At 41.0% G+C, this 21036-nt stretch overlaps 1 protein-coding gene across 2 annotated transcripts in view; it reads left to right on the forward strand.

Annotated features, from left to right (window-relative positions):
• RAPGEF5 (Rap guanine nucleotide exchange factor 5) overlaps positions 1-21036 on the forward strand; it is a 206058-nt gene that overhangs the window by 92752 nt on the left and 92270 nt on the right. For both annotated transcript variants that reach the window (XM_090287121.1, XM_090287120.1), the window contains exons 8-9: positions 11007-11080; positions 20424-20549. In XM_090287121.1, the coding sequence (XP_090143247.1) occupies positions 11007-11080; positions 20424-20549 (200 nt within the window). The remainder of the gene's footprint in view (positions 1-11006; positions 11081-20423; positions 20550-21036) is intronic.

Here is a 21036-nt window from a genome sequence, read left to right on the forward strand (position 1 = left end):
GTTTTATCTTACGAGTCATTAAAGCACTTACTCTTTAATGGTAGTGGAGCAGGTTCTCAAAATTATTTACTGAAATGCAAGTGGAAAATGCTGTGTTCTTTGTTTTCAACAACTGTTCTGTGGTCCTCACAAGCTGCTACCTACTGCCAGGGAGCAATATTTTAGCTGTTTGTGCTTTGAACTATTTTTGTTGGAAAATGGTCTGTTCAGAATGTTGCTCCTGCCTGGGCTTGTATAAATCCCCCTTTTGGATCACTCAGTCCCTGGCACCTGAGGGTCACTGGAGCCCCGGGGTGCCCCTAGTCCCTTCCAATCTCTGCAGAGGTGGCCATGCCAGTCTCTGCTGCCGCCTTAGCTTGCAGTGCAGTCAGGGGCCCCTCTGGCTGGGTCAGCATCTCTGGGCCTTCCTGGCTGTCCTGCCCCATTCCTGCCTCTGGCTGAGGCTGTAAACCCCTGTCACCTGCTCCATCCAGCCTGTCCCTCTTTGGGAAGGTAGGCTCCTTTGCCGACCTTTGTCTCCAGGGCATGTTAAAACTTTTGAGTCCTTGTAAACTTCCCATCCTGGAAAAGAAGAGCAACTCAGGAAAAACAAGCTGTACACCTGGCCTGCCTCTAGCCTTCCTGTGCTCACTGCCCATCTCTGTGAGCGTGTTGAGCCCCAGGTGGAGATGGGGGCAGACTTCCAGGCGGTCTCCTCTGTATGCCAAGGCTCAGTCTGGTTGTAAACTTCCTCTCCCGCCCTCGGTGTTCTCACCTTCGCAGAGTCCAAGGCCAGCCAGGGAAGCTCAGGCCCACAACCCTGACCTTCCGTCTCCACCGCCGCTTTCCCTATCTCCTTCCTACAGCCTGCTTGGAGTATCTTGGGTACCACTTTGAGTTTTTCCAGCCCATTACTTGTGGACTGCCTCCCTGTGGATGCACTGTCCCGGGAGAGAAGCATCAGAGATCTGAGACTTCCGGAGCTCTTGATGTGTGAAGGAAAGTAACATTTCTCCACAGATTCTGCCCTTTCAGACCTGTCTTGCTACAAAATTCTGCTTTGGATGTCAGAATACAAATATTAATGGCTCTGTTTTTACTCCCTTGCTTTTCATTCTACCCCAATAAGAGGTGGGTCTGATTAGAAAGATGCTCCCATCCACAGATGAAAATATGAAAGTAGAAGGCACATAACCATGTTTTTAGCATAAAGTAGCTACCCTGATGAAGCACTTTACCTCCATCCTCTCTTCCACACGACTGTACTGTGGGGTAGTGCTTCTTAGCATCCCCTTTTTACAAGTAATGAAGTTTGATAAGTTGATGTAACCTATCATATACTAGAAATATTGTAGGAAGGATGCCAAATGTGTAACAAAAGGAAATTCCTTTAAAATTCTAGCAGGTAAGATTTAGATGAAGGTTAAGGAAATTTTTCAAACCTTTCCTGGCCTCCTCTTAAGCTGCCCGCCTTCCAGTGATTAATTGATTGATTGAACCAATACTTTGCTTGTGTTTGCAAACAAAAGGTCTCTTAGGGAGTCCTTGGTGGTTCCTCTGTCATGAATTCCATTGTCATGTCAAGGGGAAGACTTAGCAGTAGAATTACTGAAAAATCAGGACAAAAAAAAAAAAAAATCTGATGAGCATGATAGAAGTGGCAGGAAGTTGTAATGTTACTTTTTAAATGTAGATGCTTATCTACCATAAAACCTTACTTAACAAGGGAGTCAGTGTAGACCTGCCTCGTTGTGTTTCCTGGTTTACAATCCCAGAGGCAGATTTGTGTAGCTGTGAGAAACAAATCAGCTGACTCAGGTTCAGTTCTACCTTAGCCACTGGCTATGACTCACTGGCTTCCAAAGGCTGATTTTCTTATTCTAGGACATGGAGCTGATGGATACAGCTCTGGGGCTTGTTTCTTTCTGGGGGGTGTGGGAGGAGGTGGGGGCAGTTAAATGAAATGGCATATAGCTTCATGTTGGCACATAGTTAGGCTCAGAAATCACCTTTCTCCTACCTCTGGGTTAAAATTCTTTTAACATTTTAATTCCCGAGAGAAATTGTGGAGTCATAGCGTGCACTAGGATCTTTGTACGTGCACGTCTTGCCCTGTCTGAGCATCATCGCTGCCCAAATGTTTTACTCTGTGATCAAAGTAGAGTGACCTGAATGTGTCCTTCACCAGAACTCAGCCTTGAACTGCACCTGGAAAACTAAAGCTAGTCTGTTGCTCAGTAAAAATGTTGAAGAATTGTAGCAAAGATTAACTTTTTTTTTAATTGAGGTTTTATTTTAGTTGAATTATGTAGAAACCATCTTTGCATTAAAAGGAAACTTGTTTTGTTTTGGTTTTTTTCTGGGTCGTTTCCTTAGAAGAAGGGCAAACAAAGGGGCTATTGGGATTAAGTACGAGTTAGCTCTGCATTACTCTAGCCTACAAAGCAAATATTTATGGTCTTATTAAAGGATTGGATGCAGGACACTCTGGGTGTTATCATTTTTCTCTGTTGAGTAACTTTCCCATGGAATGGATGTGCATTAAATGTAACTCAAAAAAAAAAAAAAAAAAAAAACCCACTGTAAAAGCCTTTTAAGAAGTGGAAGGAAAGAAAGTTTGGAGGGTCTCTGCTGTAAGACAAAGGCAGAGAACTGAAGTGCAATCCTGTCTGCCTTGGTGGTGGTGGGGGACAGTATATCACACAGTCAGCCAGGCGGCAGGGGGGCAGCCTGAGCCCTCTCCACCTTGCAGTGCATGGAGAGTCTGGTGGGGGAGGTGGCAGTTTTTCAGCTACCTCTGGTTTTGGGCTTCTCACTATACACTTCTTATGTTGTCTGGGTGCTGTGAATTTTCAGAACGGCAGCATACCTATATTTAAATGTTAATAAAAGTAATACATTTCTTTTGTGCAGCAAACATTATTTGCTCTCTATAAATCCATGGGTTGTGAAGCCTAGGAGAGTGGTAGGGGAAATGGGTGTGTGGGAGCTTTTAAAAATGAACTGGTCCCGATGGCCCTAATTTTCAAAGAGACTGAAGTCCTAGCAGGAAAGTCAAGTCAGTTCTTAGACTGTTTGCAATAAACCTCTTGTTTTCTGTGTTTGCAGTCTCACTCCTGTCCAGTTCATTTTAAGACCATTTAAATTTCCATAGCATATTAGAGCAGATAAAGAATAAGACCTGGGTATTGAACTGTCTCCTCCATTGACTTCCTGTGTCATTCTGGTCAAGCTGTTCAGCATCTCTCAGCCTCAGTTTTCTCATCTGTAAAATGAGGATAATCATAATAGTGCTAGGAGTCTGATTAAGGAGAAGGCCAACCATCATCACTTGGGAGTAAACATCCATTTTGGGGTAATAGTTGTATGATCTCATTTAATTCATATTTCATATGAAATGAATCAAATTACTCTTCAGTGCCTCTGGGGACAGATACGTCTGAAACCCGGTGACCCCGCCTTCCCAGCCAGGTTGAAGCTTCAGCCTGAATGTTGGCCAGTTTTTATTAATAAAGCAGGGATCACAGATGTCAAGGTGCTCAACTTGCGCACCCCCGAGCTAAGCCTGCCGCCTCAAGAACACTGAGGATGGAGCCCTGGAGCCTGAATTAGTGTTGAGCTTCCTGTGTGCTTCTCGTGTTCCCTAAGTGGGGAGAGCCAGGAATCTGAAGGGTGGGGGGCGCCAAGATCAGACTGGCCTTTGGAAGTGGAACTTGGGCAGCTGTGTGGAGAATGAATGGACTGAGGCGGAGGCTGGCTCAGAGGCTGGGGCCATGGCCCAGGTGAGAGGTGGTGAGGTCATGAGCTATGACAGTGGCTGGGAAGAAGAGGGTAGAAACACTTCAGAGACAGAAGTGACAGGATTTAGTGAAAGGTTTACATGAGGAAAAGGAAAATGCGTGAAGATGCCTGGTAGTGATCTAACCTAACACCCAGACCCCAGGAGGAGGGAGAGGCTGGTGGTCCGAAGTGAAGGCACTGCGGGCGATTTCAGGCCTTTGCTCAACAGATGACTCTTTCTTGAGGACAGAGGTTGTGCCGCTGAGCTTGTCACGGCAACTCATACACAGCAGACACGGGATGGTCTGCACAATGAAAACGTTCGGTGTGTAACTGGAGCAGTGGGCCTGGAACTCGGGGCAGAGGAAAGAGATGGAGACGCAGATTTGGGAAGAGGCCACAGGATGGTGCAAGTTGAAACCATGGGAACAGATAAGATCATCGAGGAAAGAGAGCCTGCGGGAAACTTGCGTCGTTAGAGGATTCAGGGATGATAAGGACCAAGAAAAGAGAGTTTAAAAACAACAGTCTCAAGTTCAGCTGACAGGCTGAACAGATTGGGGCTGAGAAAAGGTTGTTTGGACAGAGATAAAGTGGTCGTTGGTCAGCTTTCAAAGAGATGTCCGAATGGGGCTGGATGGGACAGATTATAATGCTATATGGCACGTCTTGATGGAGAATACTGACTACTATTTTTCAAATTTTAAACTTAAAAAAAAAAAAAAAAGAGTGATGAGGTGAAGGTTGCAACTGCTTTTTCTCCCATGCTTTTTAAAGACTAGAAAAGATTTGAGCATTTCGGAGCATTTGTGATTACATTCCTGGTCACCACAATTGAATATACGTTCTCAGCATTTCTTAGCGCAAGCTTGTCTCTATGCGGCCCCACAGGGAGGGCGCTGCTTGCTGCCTGTGGACACTGTGCTGGGGAGGGGCCTCCTAAAATAAATATTATGGCCCTTCTCCAGGAATGGTACAGAAAAATAGCTGGTTATTTAGATAGTGAGGAACGGTGTCCTGCCTCCTGTGGCCTAGAAACACCTCTGTGTTTTCCTAACAGTTTCATGTCCACAACCCACGGAACATACAACAGAGCCTGAGCTGATACACATCTCATCCACATTCATGAAAAATACTAGTGGTAATGCACTTTGGTTTTTAAGTGTTTTTCTGTTCTTTCTATTGCATTCTGTTCTATTTCATTAAAGAAGTGAAAAGAAACACGGATTTGCGATGTGCAGTGTGACCGGCAGTGTTCTGCTCCAGCCTCGCCCCAGGCAGGGCTGACTGGTGCGTGCATTTCCCATGGGGCACCAGGCCAGGCTTCTTACCCTCACCTGTAAGGTGGGGGTACTTTGGCCTGCCCAGCTTGTCAGGGCATGTGAACATCACATGAGACCCTCTATGAAAGAGCTTTTTCTAAGTAAAATGCTGCACAGGTGAAAGATTATGTTATGGACAAAACCTTAATTCTTGGCAAAATACTCAACAAATTATTTTTCTTAACTACGTTTGCTGATTTCTCACATTGAGACGTGAAATGCTAACTTTCTGTCTGTAGTTAAATTTTTGGTTGGTTTGCAAATTAAAAAAAAAATAGTTCAGTTGATTTTTTTTTTTTTAAATAAAGGCTACAACTGTAATCACCTAGTGCATTATGATCATTGTGTGTTCAGTGTGTCAGTGTGGTTCCTACCTTTGTAAAGGTGATCAGCAGAAATTAAATAAGCAGCATTTTGAAAGGACATCAATCCCCTTTGTTCTAAATAATAATAATATCCATAGAATTTTCTTAGTAACCATTCCAGTAAGTGGTAGGGAGAGAATACCTCTTGTCCGCAAGGCAACAAGGAAGTGATATCAAGTAAGTCCTTCAGGTCTCCAAGGCTGTCAGCTGTATCTGCCCATGACTTGCTCTTGGCTAACTTACCAATAGGTACATTTAAACTAAGGGCTGTTATGTGATTAGTGCTAAATAATTAATCCACATATATCCTTCGTTCTCATGGGGGCTCTCATGTTCACTATTCAAAACATATGCTTTTGATCTTGTGCTTGTGACTTTTGTTGTGGTGACTTATTTTCAAAGGCCTTTCTTGCTTTTAGACTCTGTGTGTTGAGAGATAAGGGGCTGGTTTGTGTTGGCAGAGTTAGGCTGCGAGCCTCCCTGGTCCCAGGAGCTGTCATGCCTGTGTACGGATCACCCTGGAGGGAACTGTCCCAGAATCAATATTTGTAGAGGAAATTTCTCCCAACCTACTCTTATTCTGATCAGATAAATGAAAAAACAAAGTTCAAAAATCTAAAAACTCCTTCCTCCTGCTTCTGCCACATGAGCCACACCAGTAAGAGGCATGAAGAGAGAAACCGACTCCTTATTTATTCCTCGACATTAATCTTTGCGTTTAAAAGGTCATGGAGCACTCCCTTTTAGGCAACTGTATTTCATATGTGAGGCTTTGTGGGGAAATAATAAAGTTTTAAAAGTCCAATATAAGTTAAGTTTTTGTTCTCAACTAGTATAATGAACTATTGGCTAAAACACATTTTTGGAATCATAATGTTTTGGTATTTCCAAGAAAATAATGTTATCTATGTATTGGAAGAGACCAAGGTCTTGCCATGGCTGGGTGGCTGAGTTAGTTGGAGCATTATCCCATGCACCTAAATGTTGAGGGTTCAGTTCCTGGTCAGAGCACATACCCAGGTTGCAGATTCGATCCTTGGTCAGGGCACATATAGGAGGCAACCAATCAATGTCTCTCTCTCTCTCTCTCTCTCTCTCTCTCTCTCTCTCTCTCTCTCTCTCTCTCTCTCCCTCCCCCTCTCTTCACCACCCCCCTCTTCCTCTCCCTTCCTCTTTCTCTAAAAAAAATCAGTAAACATATCCTTGGATGAGGATTAAAAAGAGAGAAAGAGAGACCAAGGTCTTTTCTTTATAATCAGGGTGCTGAGGTCAAGAGTCCACCAGAACTTTTGAGAGTCTACATTACGTTGGTTGAGATAGATTGCTGAGTTCCCTTTGCCAAGTCCCTTAACTTGCTCGTGTTTCTAATTTCTTCTCTGTTAACCAAAGTGTAATGCAAGGCAACAAATACTGAGGTCTTCAAAGATGTGACAAAAAAATGTAGCACTGTTGTTGGGGAGAAGATAGAACTATAGGACTGAATTTTTGTCCCAAATATGCTATTGCACTAATCTCTTGCCCCCTTGATTCTATTTATATGTATTTAGAATTTTGCCTAAAGCTGAAAAAATAGTGTTAACTCTCAATTCTAAAATTGTTATTCATTGTTCTGCATGTCCTATTTCTTAGTACAATAAGGTAAGAAAAAGAAATGCCTCTATTCCAGAACATTGTTGTTTTCAAAAGAAAACATGAACTCAACAGGTAAATCACAAAAAATTCCATATTTTAATTTTTTTCATTTTCATTAAAACTAAACCTTGAAGGAACAAAAATTCAAATAAAGCATAAATTAAGTGCCGAGGTATTCTTGGTACTTCATGTGGGTGAAGTTGCCTCACATTGGTATGGTATCAAATTGCATCTTTCCCCCAAAGAAAATCACTGCCCATTACAGAATGAGAAAAGAATTCTTCTATTATTTCAATTAGTAGAGTGGAGTTCCTTACTTCACCAGCCCATTACCTCTTTAAGTGGAACTTAGGATGTTACTCTATATTTTATTTTTTTCCTTTGCATTCCCCTCTGGTTTTTCAGAGAAAAGATTAATGTTTTCTTTATTCTTAAGTTTCCTCTGAATCAAGCAACAGTAGCAACAGGGGACCTTCTTTGAACAAGCATGAATGGAACTTGCTGGAAATAGAAGAAAAGCTTCTACCCACCTTCACTGTTCCTGCTTTGCCTTTAGATACTCAGCTGGTAGGAGTTATCCTAGGTACCCATGGAGTTTAATAGAATTTCCCTCCCTTCTTTTTTTCATTAATAGTTATGAAAGATGGAGCTTATATAAGTAGGTATAGTCAGGTTGTGCCATTTTGGTCACTTGGGGAGAAATTGTTTGTCCCATTAGTAGTTACAGGGCTCATACTGTGTCTGTGGCATTTGAGTGGGTGTAAAAGGCATGCAGAAGCAAAAGGTACATGAAATGATATTTTTAAAAATACAGAGCAGAAAACATAGTATTTAAAAGTACGCAAAACAATGCAAACTGAATCCAAAAGCATCGTGGGTAACCTCACTGTCAGCGAGGTCAGTATGTTTTTGGTCTCCTTTTTGGGGAAGGGGGTCTGCAATGGAGAAGGCAAAAAGAATAAATGGCATGATGGATATGAGTGATAAACTCCTTCTACTTAGGAGTCATCCTTGATTGCTTCTCTCTCCTCACCCCACCTCCTGTAATCAGTTCATTGGCAATTGTGTTCACTTAGTCTAAAATCACAGCTCAAATCCTCCATGTTTCTTCAGCTCCTTGTAATCTGCCTGTTCTGAGTCAATGTCATCTCTAGCCAAGATGAGAGCAATAGTCACCTAACTGGTCTCTGTGTCTTGACTCTCAAGTCTGTTCTCCACAGAAGAACTTTTAAAAAAATATATCAAATCATGCAGTTCCTGATTTTATATTCCTTAGCGCTTCCCCATGTTCTTAGGCTAAGATCTGAATTTATCATGGTCTATACTCTCTCCAGGCAGGTCTCATCATGTCACTGTCACCTGCTATGGGTGGCTCCATTGCAGCCTTCAGGTCTCAGCCCAAATAGCACTTCTTTAGAGAAGCGCCACCCCATGCCACCTCTCCAAAATGACCTCTTCCACTTGGTTTTCTGTCGTTTCCCCACTTATCATGATCTTTAATTCCATTTTATTTTTAATTTTTATTTTTAAGTGTATTTTATTGATTATGCTATTACAATTGTCCCAATTTTTCTCCCTTCCCCCCCCCCTCTGCCCAGTAACCCCCTTCCTTCTAGCAGTTCCCCCTCTTAGTTCATGTCCATGGGTCATGCACATAAGTTCTTTGGCTACTCCATCTCCTATACTGTTTTTAACATCCCCCTGTCTATTTTTTAAAATATTTTTTTATTTATTTTTAGAGAGAGGGGAGTGAGGGAGAAAGAGAGGGAGGGAAACATCACTGTGTGGTTGCTTCTCATGTTCCCCCAAGTGGGGACCTGGCCTGCAACCCAGGCATGTGCTCCGACTGGGAACCACACTGTCAGTCCTTTGGTTCACAGCCTGGTGCTCAATCCACTGACCCACACCAGCCAGAGCCCCCTGTCTATTTTTTAATCTCTGCATCTTTTCCTCCATTCTCCCCTCTCCCCACTCTCAGCAGATAACTCTCCAAATGATCTCTATACCTGTGATTCTGTTCCTGTTCTGATTGGTTTGTTTGTTTGTTTGTTTAGACTCAGTTGTTTATAGTTGTGAATTTGTTGCCTTTTTAATGTTCATAGTTTTGATCTTCTTTTTCTTAAGTAAGTCCTTTGAACATTTCATGTAGTAATGGCTTGGTGATGATGAACTCCTTTAGCTTTACTTTGTCTGAGAAGCACTTTATTTGCCCTTCCATTCCAAATGATAGCTTTGCTGGATAGAGTAATGTAGGTTGTAGGTCCTGGCTTTTCCTCACTTTGAATACTTCTTGCCTGTCCCTTCTTGCCTGCAAAGTTTCTTTTGAGAAATCAGCTGATAGTCTTATGGGTACTACTTTGTAGGTAACTCTCTGCTTTTCTTTGCTGCTTTTAAGATTCTCTCTTTATCTTTAACCTTTGGCATTTTAATTATGATGTGTCTTGATGTGTTTCTCTTTGGGTCCAACTTGTTTGGGACTCTTTGTGCTTCCTGGACTTGTATGTCTATTTTCTTCACCAAATTAGGGAAGTTTTCTTTCTTTATTTTTTCAAATCAGTTTTTAATTTCTTGCTCTTCCTCTTCTCCTTCTGGCATCCCTGTAATTCGGATGTTGGCATGTTTGGAGATGTCCCAGAGTCTTCTTATGTTATCCTTGGTTTTTTTGAATTCTTGTTTCTTTTTTCTGTTCCGATTTAATGTTTATTTCTTATGTTCCAAATCATGGATTTGAATCCCAGTTTCTTCCCTTCACTGTTGTTTCCCTTTAGATTTTTCTTTATTTCACTTAATGTAACCTTCATTTCTTCTTTTATGTTGTTGCTGTACTCAGTGAGTTCTTTGAGCATCCTGATAACCATTATTTTGAACTCTGCATCTGATAAGTTGGCTTTCTCCATTTTGCTTAGTTTGTTTTGGTTTTTTTTGGTGGTGGTGGGGTTGTTCTGTTCTTCCATTGGGCCATATTTCTCTATCTCCTCAATTTGGCAGCCTCCCTGTGTTTATTTCTGTGTATTAGTTAGAGCTGCTTTGACTCCCTATAAAAGGCACCAGTAAATTGTGTGGGGTAGAGCCTTAGATAATCACCAGGGTGGGGCCACCCACTTCACCACTTTCTGGCTCAGTATGGGAGGAGGGTTTAGAGAGGGAACTGTGCAGCTGCCTGATTTCTGGGGGTTTGCCTTGCATTTGCCCCATTTCCAGTCACTTCACCCACTCCCTGTGTGCAACAGGTGCCCTTCCTGCTGTTGCCCTGGTGTTTAATCCCAGAGTAGGTGGGTTTGCATATGTTTTAAGACTGTGTGGGCCCTTTAAGTGGAGTTTCCTGAAAACCTGGCCATGCTAGACTCTATTCGGGAGAAGCTGGAATGAGGGACTGTGATAGGAAGTTATAGCACCAGCACAGAAAGGGAGACAGACCTGGGATAGAGAGATGCTGGTGGAATATGGGAGAGGAGTTGGACTCAAGGCTCTGGAGTTCGGAATTTGGTGGTAGCAATGCATTGAGCAATCCAAATACAAAATATTGTTCTTCCTTTATTATATAACACTAAACTAAACCATTACCCAAAAAATCACATTAAAAATGTTCTCACATGAACTTGCTAGAAACCTTTATCTATACTCCAACTCCCCTTTGGGTGAAGCCCAAAACTGACATAATGATGTCCTGATAGGTTTTGGTGGAAAGTAGTATGAGATCAAAGTTTCCTGCTGCCATTGACTTAATAAATGAGATAATGTACATGAAAAGTGCCCAGTGCTATTGGTTAAACTGTTCATCCAAATAATAAAAAAATAGTACAATATTTACATTTTTTGAATCTACCTTAACATTTTTTTCCTGTCAAATTGCTATCAGAAAGAAAATGATATGAAACAGTTTTCTGATAATGCTGCATTTAATATTGTTCTCTTTTATTTATTTAAGCAATTGAACACGATGAAGAGGACAGTGACAAGCACGTGACTGTGACAGAAGCTGACGGTGTTGCAGATTCTCAGGTATGACCAGTACTTGCTCAGTCCCTCCGTCACCTTCCTTTTGTGTTGACAGAGGTGAGAGTACAGGTCTGATGTAGGTTTTAACTTTTGTGTTTTGTAAAATAGTCATACTCTGGGAATAAAGTACTTATTTTTGTAAAGAGATATTTCACAAGGAAGACTCTAAATTCATCATCTCATGTATGATTTTATTCATGAGGGGGGAACAGGTACAGAGACAAACGCCACTTCCCAGAAAAAGCAAGGGAAGTAAGTGAGGAACCAGAAGAGAGCTCCCTTCAGATACATCCCTAGGGATGGCAGAGGAGGCTCAGCTGACAACACAGCTGGGGCCCCACCAGACACATCACTGTGATACCCCACCTGCCAAAGATTCTGTCCAACCCCCAGTATCAAGGCACGGATGAGCTTTTGATAGCAACCTACCTCCAAATACTACTGCAGCATGAAAACTTGGACCCCTATGTGGTATCAGCTGTTAACTTTATTAAAAACAGAGCATTTAAAGGTTTTTAGTGGGGACCGCAGGAAGAGAAACAGGACAGTGACTTTCTTTTGCCAGTCCCCAATAATTTGACTCTATTCCTCAGAACTCCACCCCCCTTGACACCCAGCTATAGCATTAGGTGACATAACTCAATGGCTAGCTACTTTAAGCTGGTTTCTTAAGCCTTTTGAATTTTAAATTGCTCATCTATAAACCTATCTCATGGGATAGTTGTAAGGATTTTTTTTTTAAGTATATAAAATAAATAAGCCATTGGATTTTATTACATGTGAGAACATGAAAGGAGCAGGTCTGGGTGATTGTGGCGTATACAGAGCAATGGACTGATGTGCCCAGGTAGAAAAATCTGACAGACTCGATGCTCAGGCAGACAAGTGTGCAGAAACTGGAAGCATGTGAACACCATCGTGAGCCCTCACTGCAGGCTGTTGCTCTGTTCTCCTTGACCCTGCAGAGGAAACTGCCTCTAAGGCCTGTGGCAACAATATCACACTAACACATATGTTCAAAGTCATCAAGATGTATACATTAAGTGTGTGCATTTTTTTAAAATATTAAGTACACTTCAAAAAGAGCTTAAAAAGTGGGGGGAGTGAGATTCCTAGCTTGGTTGACCCATTGCACTTCACCTTTAAAGTTCTTAAAGTCTTCAGAGTAATTACATTACGTTTTTCAGTCAAGATTGCCCATGTTGTAATGTTAATAAGATCATATATGGAATTGTTTGGAATCATCTTGCTATGGTAATATTTGAAATACTGCAATCCACAAGTTCACACTGAAATTACATGTCAGGCTTTCAAGCAAACCTGGGAAGGAATTCCTTTCTTGAGGTTTTCTTCAATCATTAAGTTATTAGTGGGACAGTTGTTTCTAAACTTGTTAGTCTTTATTTGTTTTGAACTAATTCTATGCACAGAAGCCTGTCATAATGCAATTTTATGTGCATCTCAAAAGGATGCAGAGCTTGCTCATTGAGACTTTGTGATTTTCTTCAGCAGCAGTGACATAATCACACAGGATGTACAGAGGAGTGAAATCATGAAACCAGTCGAAGCCAGTGAATCGATAATTAGATCAGGAACAGATTCTGTTTAGGCTTGAAAGTCATGAGTCAAGTTCACTGGGATGCATAATTATAGGTGTCATAGGCCTCGGCTGCGTAGGAGGGAAGGCAGCTGTCCCCTCCACTGATGCGTCTGAGAAAGCCTTGTCTGGCCCTGACTCAAGGCATGGCTCAGTGGGCTGGGCATTGTGCCAGAAACCAAAAGGTCTCAGGTTGGGTTCCTGGTCAGAGCACATGCCTGGGTTGTGGGTATGCAAGAGGCACATCTCTTGCACATCGATGTTTCTCTCCCTCTCTTTCTCCCTCCCTTCCCCTCTCTCTAAAAATAATAAAATCTTTTTAAAAAGAGAGAGAGAGAGGGAGGAAGGAAGGAGGGAAGAAAGGGTGGGAGGAGGGGGAGGGAGGGAAGGAAGGAGGAAGGGAAAGTTAGCTTTGTGTGCTGCCACAGAAGAAGCACCAGGTTTTTGGGTTCGGTTCTTCAGGTCCACCTATGCAAATAGGTCAAGTCATGTATGGTGAACTTAAGGAAAACTTCTGGTTTCACCATCAGATATCTAAGCAGAATTAGAAACAAATGTATATGTGTGTGCTTATGCATGTGTATACATGTGTGCACTTTTGTTAATTTGACGTTTGATGTATGTACTTATAATTGATCCAGCACCTATATGGCAGGCTCTGTGGTATTTCACATGATTGCCATCTTCATCTATCACATTACTTTGGCTCGGATATTTAAGGTACCTAACATGGCTGAGCAGCTACCATTAGGGTATCTTCACATACATACACATTCTATACCCTTCACTCATGATAACTCTTTATATAGGACTAAGGATTAAAGAATCATTACCAAAATGTGTAGACTTTTTGCCAGGTTCTAGTTTAAGGGTTCCAATGAGATCTTCAATGAGTAAGTTATAATGTGTGAAACTTGGGAAGTTCTCACTTTTATTCAGGTGGCCATTGACCACTGGATTTAGTTATTATTTTCATTGCCCCCTACCCCTAATTGGAATTAATTATTTTAACATTAAGTGGTAATAACTGTTAATTATGCAAATTAATCGACACATATTTGACAATTAATTTATCAGTAACCAAAGTGTGACTTTTCCTTAATAGACCAAAGAAAGCTCACATTTAAGGCTGGGATTGGTGTCATAGAAAAAGGATGATCCTTTTAAATCCTTATTGTTGGAATTTTTAAAAATTGGATTATTCTCTTTTTTTACTTCTTTATTATCTGTCAACTTTTCTGCCCTGCTTAGGAGTATAGTCAATAATATGTATAGATCTGGGCTGTAAATTCTCTTGGGTCAAAACAAGATAAAATATTGATGACCTCCCTATTCTAGTCTGAAAGTTCAAGGAATCAAATATATGTAATGATTGAACCCCTTACTTCATCAATTATGTAAATGTATAATATAGTTTCATCAGAAGACAAAAATATATGAGTACAGTAGATGAAAAAATATTTGAGGGAAATCTCAGTAATAAATTCCAGATAGCCATGGTTTCTGCCTTCTTTCCTGCTCCCAGCATGCTCTGGCAGGGCCCAGGACCACATAGTGTTGTATAGGATGGGTCTCCCCAACTAGTGTGGTGTATGAACACAAGTAATTCCACAAAGGAGGAAGACCAGAGAAATGAACCACCCTGAACTTGCATTGCCTCACCTGTACAGTGGGGGACTAGGAGTCACTGAATGATTTCTAAGGCCCAGTGACGCCCCAGCACAGAGTTGGAGGCCTGTACGAGTGGTGCCCTGGGCATTCGTCAACCTGCCTTTCCCGTCACACTTTGTATCACATGCAGTTTCACTGTGAATACTTCCTGGTCCTCCCCCAGTTATCAACGGCTATATTTTTCTATACCAATCAGGAAGAAATTTTTCGTAGTTTTCTTCCTTTCTCTGAAGAAATTCGAGAAAATGAATACTTGCTGCCCTAATATACAATAATAATAATAATAGCAGAGATTATTGTTATTTATATTATTATCTTCTGAATTTTCCTGGAAAGAATTCTTAATATTTTCTTTGTTGGAAATAAGTGCAGACAATTGAATAATGTAATATATACCATCCCAATCCATCAGTGTTTTATTGTCATTTGGATTTTCTGTTTAAAGTAATAAAAATTATTTTATGACTTTCTATTTAAGGTTTAATTTTTAAAGAGCTGACTCTGTTTTGTAATAATCAATAAGAATTGTTCAAATACCCCAAATCTGTATTGAATGGCATTCTGTAATTGTTAAAGTGCTTCATAAAGGGTGGACTCTTTCACCCCGGCTGGTGTGGGTCAGTTAGTTGGAGTGTCGTCCCGTATTCATTCTCTCTCTCTCTCTCTCTCTCTCTCTCTCTCTCTCTCTCTCTCCCTCTCTCCTCCACCACCCCTCCTTCTCTCTCTGAAAGCAATGAAGAAATCTCCTTGGGTTAAGATCAAAACAAAACAAAACAAAACAAAAATAAGGTAGACCCTTTGACCCTGGATTTTTCCTTGATAGCAATTTTGGCATGAAATGTTTTCTAAGTGATTTTTAAAGTTACAATAATGGAGAAAATGTTTCATACGTACAACCTGTGCTCTTTCACCTTTTGTCATAAAGGTTGTTCATTTATCATTACGGCTTTTCCTAGGGGAATCCTGTCCAAGTTTCTTTTTACCGCTGAAAAATGAGCCCAACATTTTTATGACTCCATTTATAAAGGAAACAGACTTTTCATTTACATTCATAACATTTCTCTTCTCAAATACTGAAAATCATATAAATAGCTTTGATTATCATTGCACTGATTTTTTTTTTCCAAGCAGACCTTGAAGTAAGGCTCTTAACTCTTCTGATGCTTACACATTAATCTTTTTTTTTTTTTTCTGGCCTAGCAGTGTTAGGTAAACTGTTTATAATTAATTTCACATCAATAAATTAAACAGTCCAGGAATGTAAAACTCTAGATCAAGAGCTGTTAGTTATCTTGTTTCTCCTGCCATAAAAAAGCTTCTAAAGTATATTAATAAATTCATGGGCTTTTTAATTAAATCGCTAAATTATGGAGCTTTAAACAGGATCCCCAGAAAACATCTGGCTCAGTGTGGTACTTCCACACTGAGGACTGCTTTATAGAATGATATAAGATGTATGGGTATCTCTGTGGGCGTGAGGTTATCCAGGCAATGAAGAAGGTTTCATACCCTCCTTTTTGGTAAGTGTTATGTAGGGATTACTGAGAACTGATTACCTTGTGAAAATGCATCTTAGGAATCATGCAGAAATGAGAAAATCAAGATAGCAGTATTCCTTTTTTAATTATAAGATTCAGTTATCAATATGAAATAATTAAGTCAATCTGAAACCCATTTAAAAGCAATAATAGCATTTTGTGTTTAAAATATATAATTTGTACACCCAAGTGTCAGGTTATAATAAAAATGTATTTCCTTAAGAAAGAAAACTCTGTATTTAGAATCCTAAGCATATGATATGAAAAATATTTTGAGTTCCTTAAAAACTGAGGTTACACAGAAATCAAAAAAATAGTCAAGGTCTCTGAAATTTCTTCTACTCAGTCCCACCCTTTTATTGCTTATGATGGTATCAGGGTTTTTTGTTTGTTTGTTTGTTTTGTTTTTTTAATGTATATGGGATCTATAGGACCCACAAACAGAAAGAAAGACTCTTCAAATTGGATTCCAGGGGAGTTTAGCCCAGTTGCTTTGGAGCCTATGCTGGTGAGAAGGGGTAACAGTCTCGTTCCCACTTCCCAAATTAGTTAGCTCTGTAGTGCTTTCCTCCTGTGTCCACCCCAGCCTGGCCCCAGTCCCACGTGCCCTTTGTTCTATTACCCACCAAGTACCGCCCTAGGGAGCAGAGAGATGAGGACTGATCTACCACACTGCTGAACAGATAACCAGGAAGCAGGTCCTGAGGTTACAGGGTCATTGGCATCCTCTCTTGACTGGCAGGACCGAATATTTAAAACTGTAAGGATGACATGGATGGAGAGAGAAATCCTAGATGGTCGACATAAATGAATTTTCCAGATAACAGAAACTTATTCCTTTAAATGTCAAAACATTTAAAGAATGTTTATCAGTTTTGTATAGAAATTTCTCTGAGTAGTTGCCTGGCCTTCTTAATTTAAAGGAGGATACTTACCATCACTGATTTTCTTTGACTCTCTTTTATTGATTTAAAAAGCATCTTCAAGATTGACCCATATATTTGCGTTGTCTCAGGTTTAGGGCTCTGTTAAAACCCTGACAAACAAAACTACACCCTCAGGAGGATGGCTAGGACAGTAAAAGGATCTAAAAATAAGATCAAGTGGGTCCCTAGTGCAGCCCAGCAGTCGTATTCTACTTTTGTCCTTCAGTCTCTCCTCCCAGGTCAGGAGTGGACAAACCATAGCCCACTGCCTTTTTTTGTCAGTTAAGTTTTACTGGAACACAGCTGGGCTCTTGCATGCACGTATTGTCTCTTGCAGCTTTTGCCCTAAAACTGCAGAACTGGGTAGTTGCGCCAGAGACCCCATTCATGGCCCACTAAGCCTAGAATATTTAAACTCTGGCCCTTTACCCGAAAAAAGCTCGCCAGCCCTCGCAGCTGAAGTGACTTCTTCTCTCATACCTCGAGCATCTTCTCACCGTCCTCACTCTCAGCCAGTAACTCGACTTCTTAGTTTACTGGGAAACAGAAGCCTACAGGAAAGAATTTCCACATGTTCCCACCACCAGATAGGCCAACCTACCTGCATATTTACCCCTGAACTTCACCTCTCCTCCTGTTACAGTGAATGCAATGCAGTCAAGTTTATGGTTTCTGGGAGCAGATCTTTATGCCTCTTTCCTATCCAAGGACACGACTCCTATAAATGCCTTCTCTCTTTCCTACACCATCGAATTTCCCTCCATGCTGGATGACTTCTAATAAACATAAATATGCTGGAATACCCCTCACCTTACACAGGCAACCAAGCAAAACCCCCTCAGCGTCACTCTTTAGCTAGTGCGCCATGTCTTATAACAAATCTCTTCTTTATAAGAGTTGTCTCTCATTCTCTGTTGAACCCAAGCTAAGAAGGATTTTTCCCCTCCCACTTTTCTTTCTGTCTCCCTGTAAAGTCGCCAATTATTTTTGTGAAATTCAGCGTCAGTTATTTTGCACCCATCGCTTTTGTTACTTCAGCGGCTCCTTGAAGCACCTCCTTCACCTGTCACCAGGGTGTCCTCCTGGAGCCACTCTTCCTCAGTCTCCTCTTCTGCGTGCTCCTCATGTTCCCAATGTCTAAACATGAGACTCAGTTCTTAGATCTCTGCTCTTCTCTGCTTATGTCTCTCCACTGGTGACCTCACTCCTTCCCCTGGTTTTAAATGCCGTCTCCACTGTAATGACTCCCAAATTCCTATCTTCAGACTTCTCCCTGGAACCTCCACACTGCAACTCCACTTGGGTGTCGAATACGCATCTTCCTTCCCAGACCTTCTTCCCCAGTCTTCCCAATCTCGGGCAATGATACTCCCACTGCTCCAGTTGCTCAGGCCAGATACCATGGAAACAACATCTGCTGCTCCTTCCTCTGAAGAACCCCCAGGTGCTAACCGCTACTCACCATCTCCACCACTGCTACAAGTTCCAAGCCATTTCTCATTTGAAGACCAATCTCAAATTGGTCTTCTAGCTTCAAATACTTGTCCCCATCCAACAGTGTTTTCTCAACCCAGAAGACAGAATGATCCTGTTAAAATGTAAGGCCGACTATGCCAGTTCCATGTGCAAACCTTCCATAAAAGGTTTCTATCTTGCTCAGAAAAAGAATCTGAACTCCTTACATAGCCTGTAGGGAAACTACATGATCTGATCCAGCATCACCTCTCCCACGAATCCCTCCCCTTTACCAATTCTGCATCAGCCATGCTCTTCCTTAAATCTGCCAAACACACCCAAGCCCTTGCTCTTCAGTTCCTCTGCCTGGAACACTCTTATGTTTTTTAGGTCTCTGTTCAAATGTTATCTTACTACAGAATCCTTCCCTGATCTTTCCTTTGCCCCCTTAACTTTGCCTTATTCTCCTTCCCATCATATATTAATTACCATCTGACATTTTATACCTCTGTGTTATATAATCCACATTCCTTACTGAATGTAAGCTCAATGTGGGACCTTGTGTTTCTGTAGTTGTTCACTACTGTATCCCTAGAACCTACTGTAGATATTATCACATAATTGTAGCTCAGTTAAAATCTGTTGAGTGAGTGAATGAAAGAATGAATGAATGAGTAAAACAGAGAGCTGGGATATATATATAGGGAATGCTAAAAGGAGGCTATCATACATACTGGTATTTAAATATTTGAAAGGTTGTCATATTGAATAAGTAATCATATTTTAGTTGCTTTAAAAGGCAAAACTAGTACACATGAATGGAAGTTGAGTGGTTTCAGAGTTTTGTCTGGAGTGAAAGGGACTTTCCAACAACTCCGACTCTCCAGAGTACACAGGCTGTCTTAAGATAAACTGAGATGCCTGTGCAAGGAAACCTTGGAAAGAAACTGGAAAACCTCTTGTGAGGGCGTTGTAAAAATAAATCTCTGACTTGGGGGCAGGAATTCCACTTGCTGTCCTCTGGAAGTTGGTGATTTGGGCCACTTCATGGACTGTTTTTGTTTCCTTCCTACTTGTTGGAGAAACTGCTGGATAAAATAGATGTCCTTGCCCCTGGGAATAAAGATTTAGTCATTGCTTTGCATGTATGCTCCCATTTCTCTGATGCCCACTCACAAAATGGGTATCGTTAGCACTATGTTAACACCATGCAGATGTGATCGGTTCTCCTCCTTTTCCATATTTGGTTCTTCTGCTGAGTTCATTTAAATCATGTAGGTTGTATTAGGAAAAACAAAAATTCCATAGTTTTGACTCTTCCTGCTAAAAGTAACTATTTCTTTATTAGATTGTGTTCTGATATGTCAGCATGAACCATTTTTGAAAGAGTTTGAGCAGAAACATTTTATAACTTGTGTATAATGAGCATATCTTTTGTTTAATCAAAGTCCTAGATTCTCCTCCTTCATATTATTATTACTTAGGTATTTTGTCATAATAAAAAATATGATGCATTATGGATCGTTTCCAAGCCCTGATGAAATTTTAAGCCTTTTTTTTTTCAGCTTATTTTTAGTAAACTTTTCCACTGTATTTTATGCAGCTTTGGAAGTATTTTGCTAGTAATGACCCATAGTAACTTTCCAGTTGTGAAAAAAAAACAACAAAACCTTGTGATCTTGTAAACTGTGTATTTGTACATGGAATGATCTGGTGGAGCTAAAGAACCAGGAGGTTGTGTCCTGTTATTTTTAGAACTCTGTATCACTTCACCCTTTTTGCCAGAGTGGTTCCTGGCTAACTTTCCCATGAGTTTTTAACCTTCTTGCTGGGCTTTGCTTATGTAACAGGAAACAGGCTGTCAGGAACAAACAGTGGCATATCAGGAGCACACGTTGGTCGCAAATGATTTAGTTTGCTCTGCTCCTCACTCTCTTCAAGTAGACTGACCGATGACCTCAACTTAAAGACTTTGGGTGTGGCAGTCCTCGATTTAAATAACACAATTTCAGTTTGGGAAAGGCCAGCTCTGTTAGCAGGACCATGATTTAATCCAAGCGACAGAGAAGATGAGCTTATTGTAAGGTGAACTCTGCAGCGGTGTCATGTCCTGGGACTGTGGATTTAAGTATATCTTCGCTTTTTCCCCAACTCTGAAGGCGGGGGTGATGTGCAAGCTTCAGGAGAAAGATGACATGGGGCGAATCGAGCTGGTCCAGAAGCTGGCGAGAGAAAACTATCAGGTTTTGCAGACGGACAAAAAAGACCAGGAGAAGTCTGAACACGTAAGCCCTTTTCCTCTTGGGGGTGCAGATCTGAAGGGGTGGAAAATGTTTCTGCCTGGTTGTATGCTTGAAGGAAACCATTTTTTATTTTGAATTATTTAAGGTTGTTTTTTAAACCCTCCACAAAGCATCCTCCTTAGTAAGAATACAGCTCGAAGCCAGTGGTTTATGACACTGGATTTATAAGAGAACTCTTCACAGAAGTCATGTAGAAATATAAGAACACATGTTAGCAACTATGAATGCATGTCTATTTTCCATTCTAATTTGGTGGCTTTCAAGTTGACTTTGGGAATGTCATCCCATCAAGAAGTTTGTGGAATATGAATTTTGAAAGAACATGTGCTTTTTATAATCAGGACAAGGGTGTCTCTAGTTTCCAAACAAATGTATCCTAGCTCACTAGAAAGAGACCAGAACAGATTATAGATGCTCCCACCAAGCGGGAGAGTCAGAAGGGAGTTTTCCCAGTGTCTTATGAATGTTT

This window comes from Furipterus horrens, unplaced genomic scaffold (assembly GCF_987537825.1).
Source record: "Furipterus horrens unplaced genomic scaffold, mFurHor1.1.pri manual_scaffold_9, whole genome shotgun sequence".
NCBI lineage: Eukaryota > Metazoa > Chordata > Mammalia > Chiroptera > Furipteridae > Furipterus > Furipterus horrens.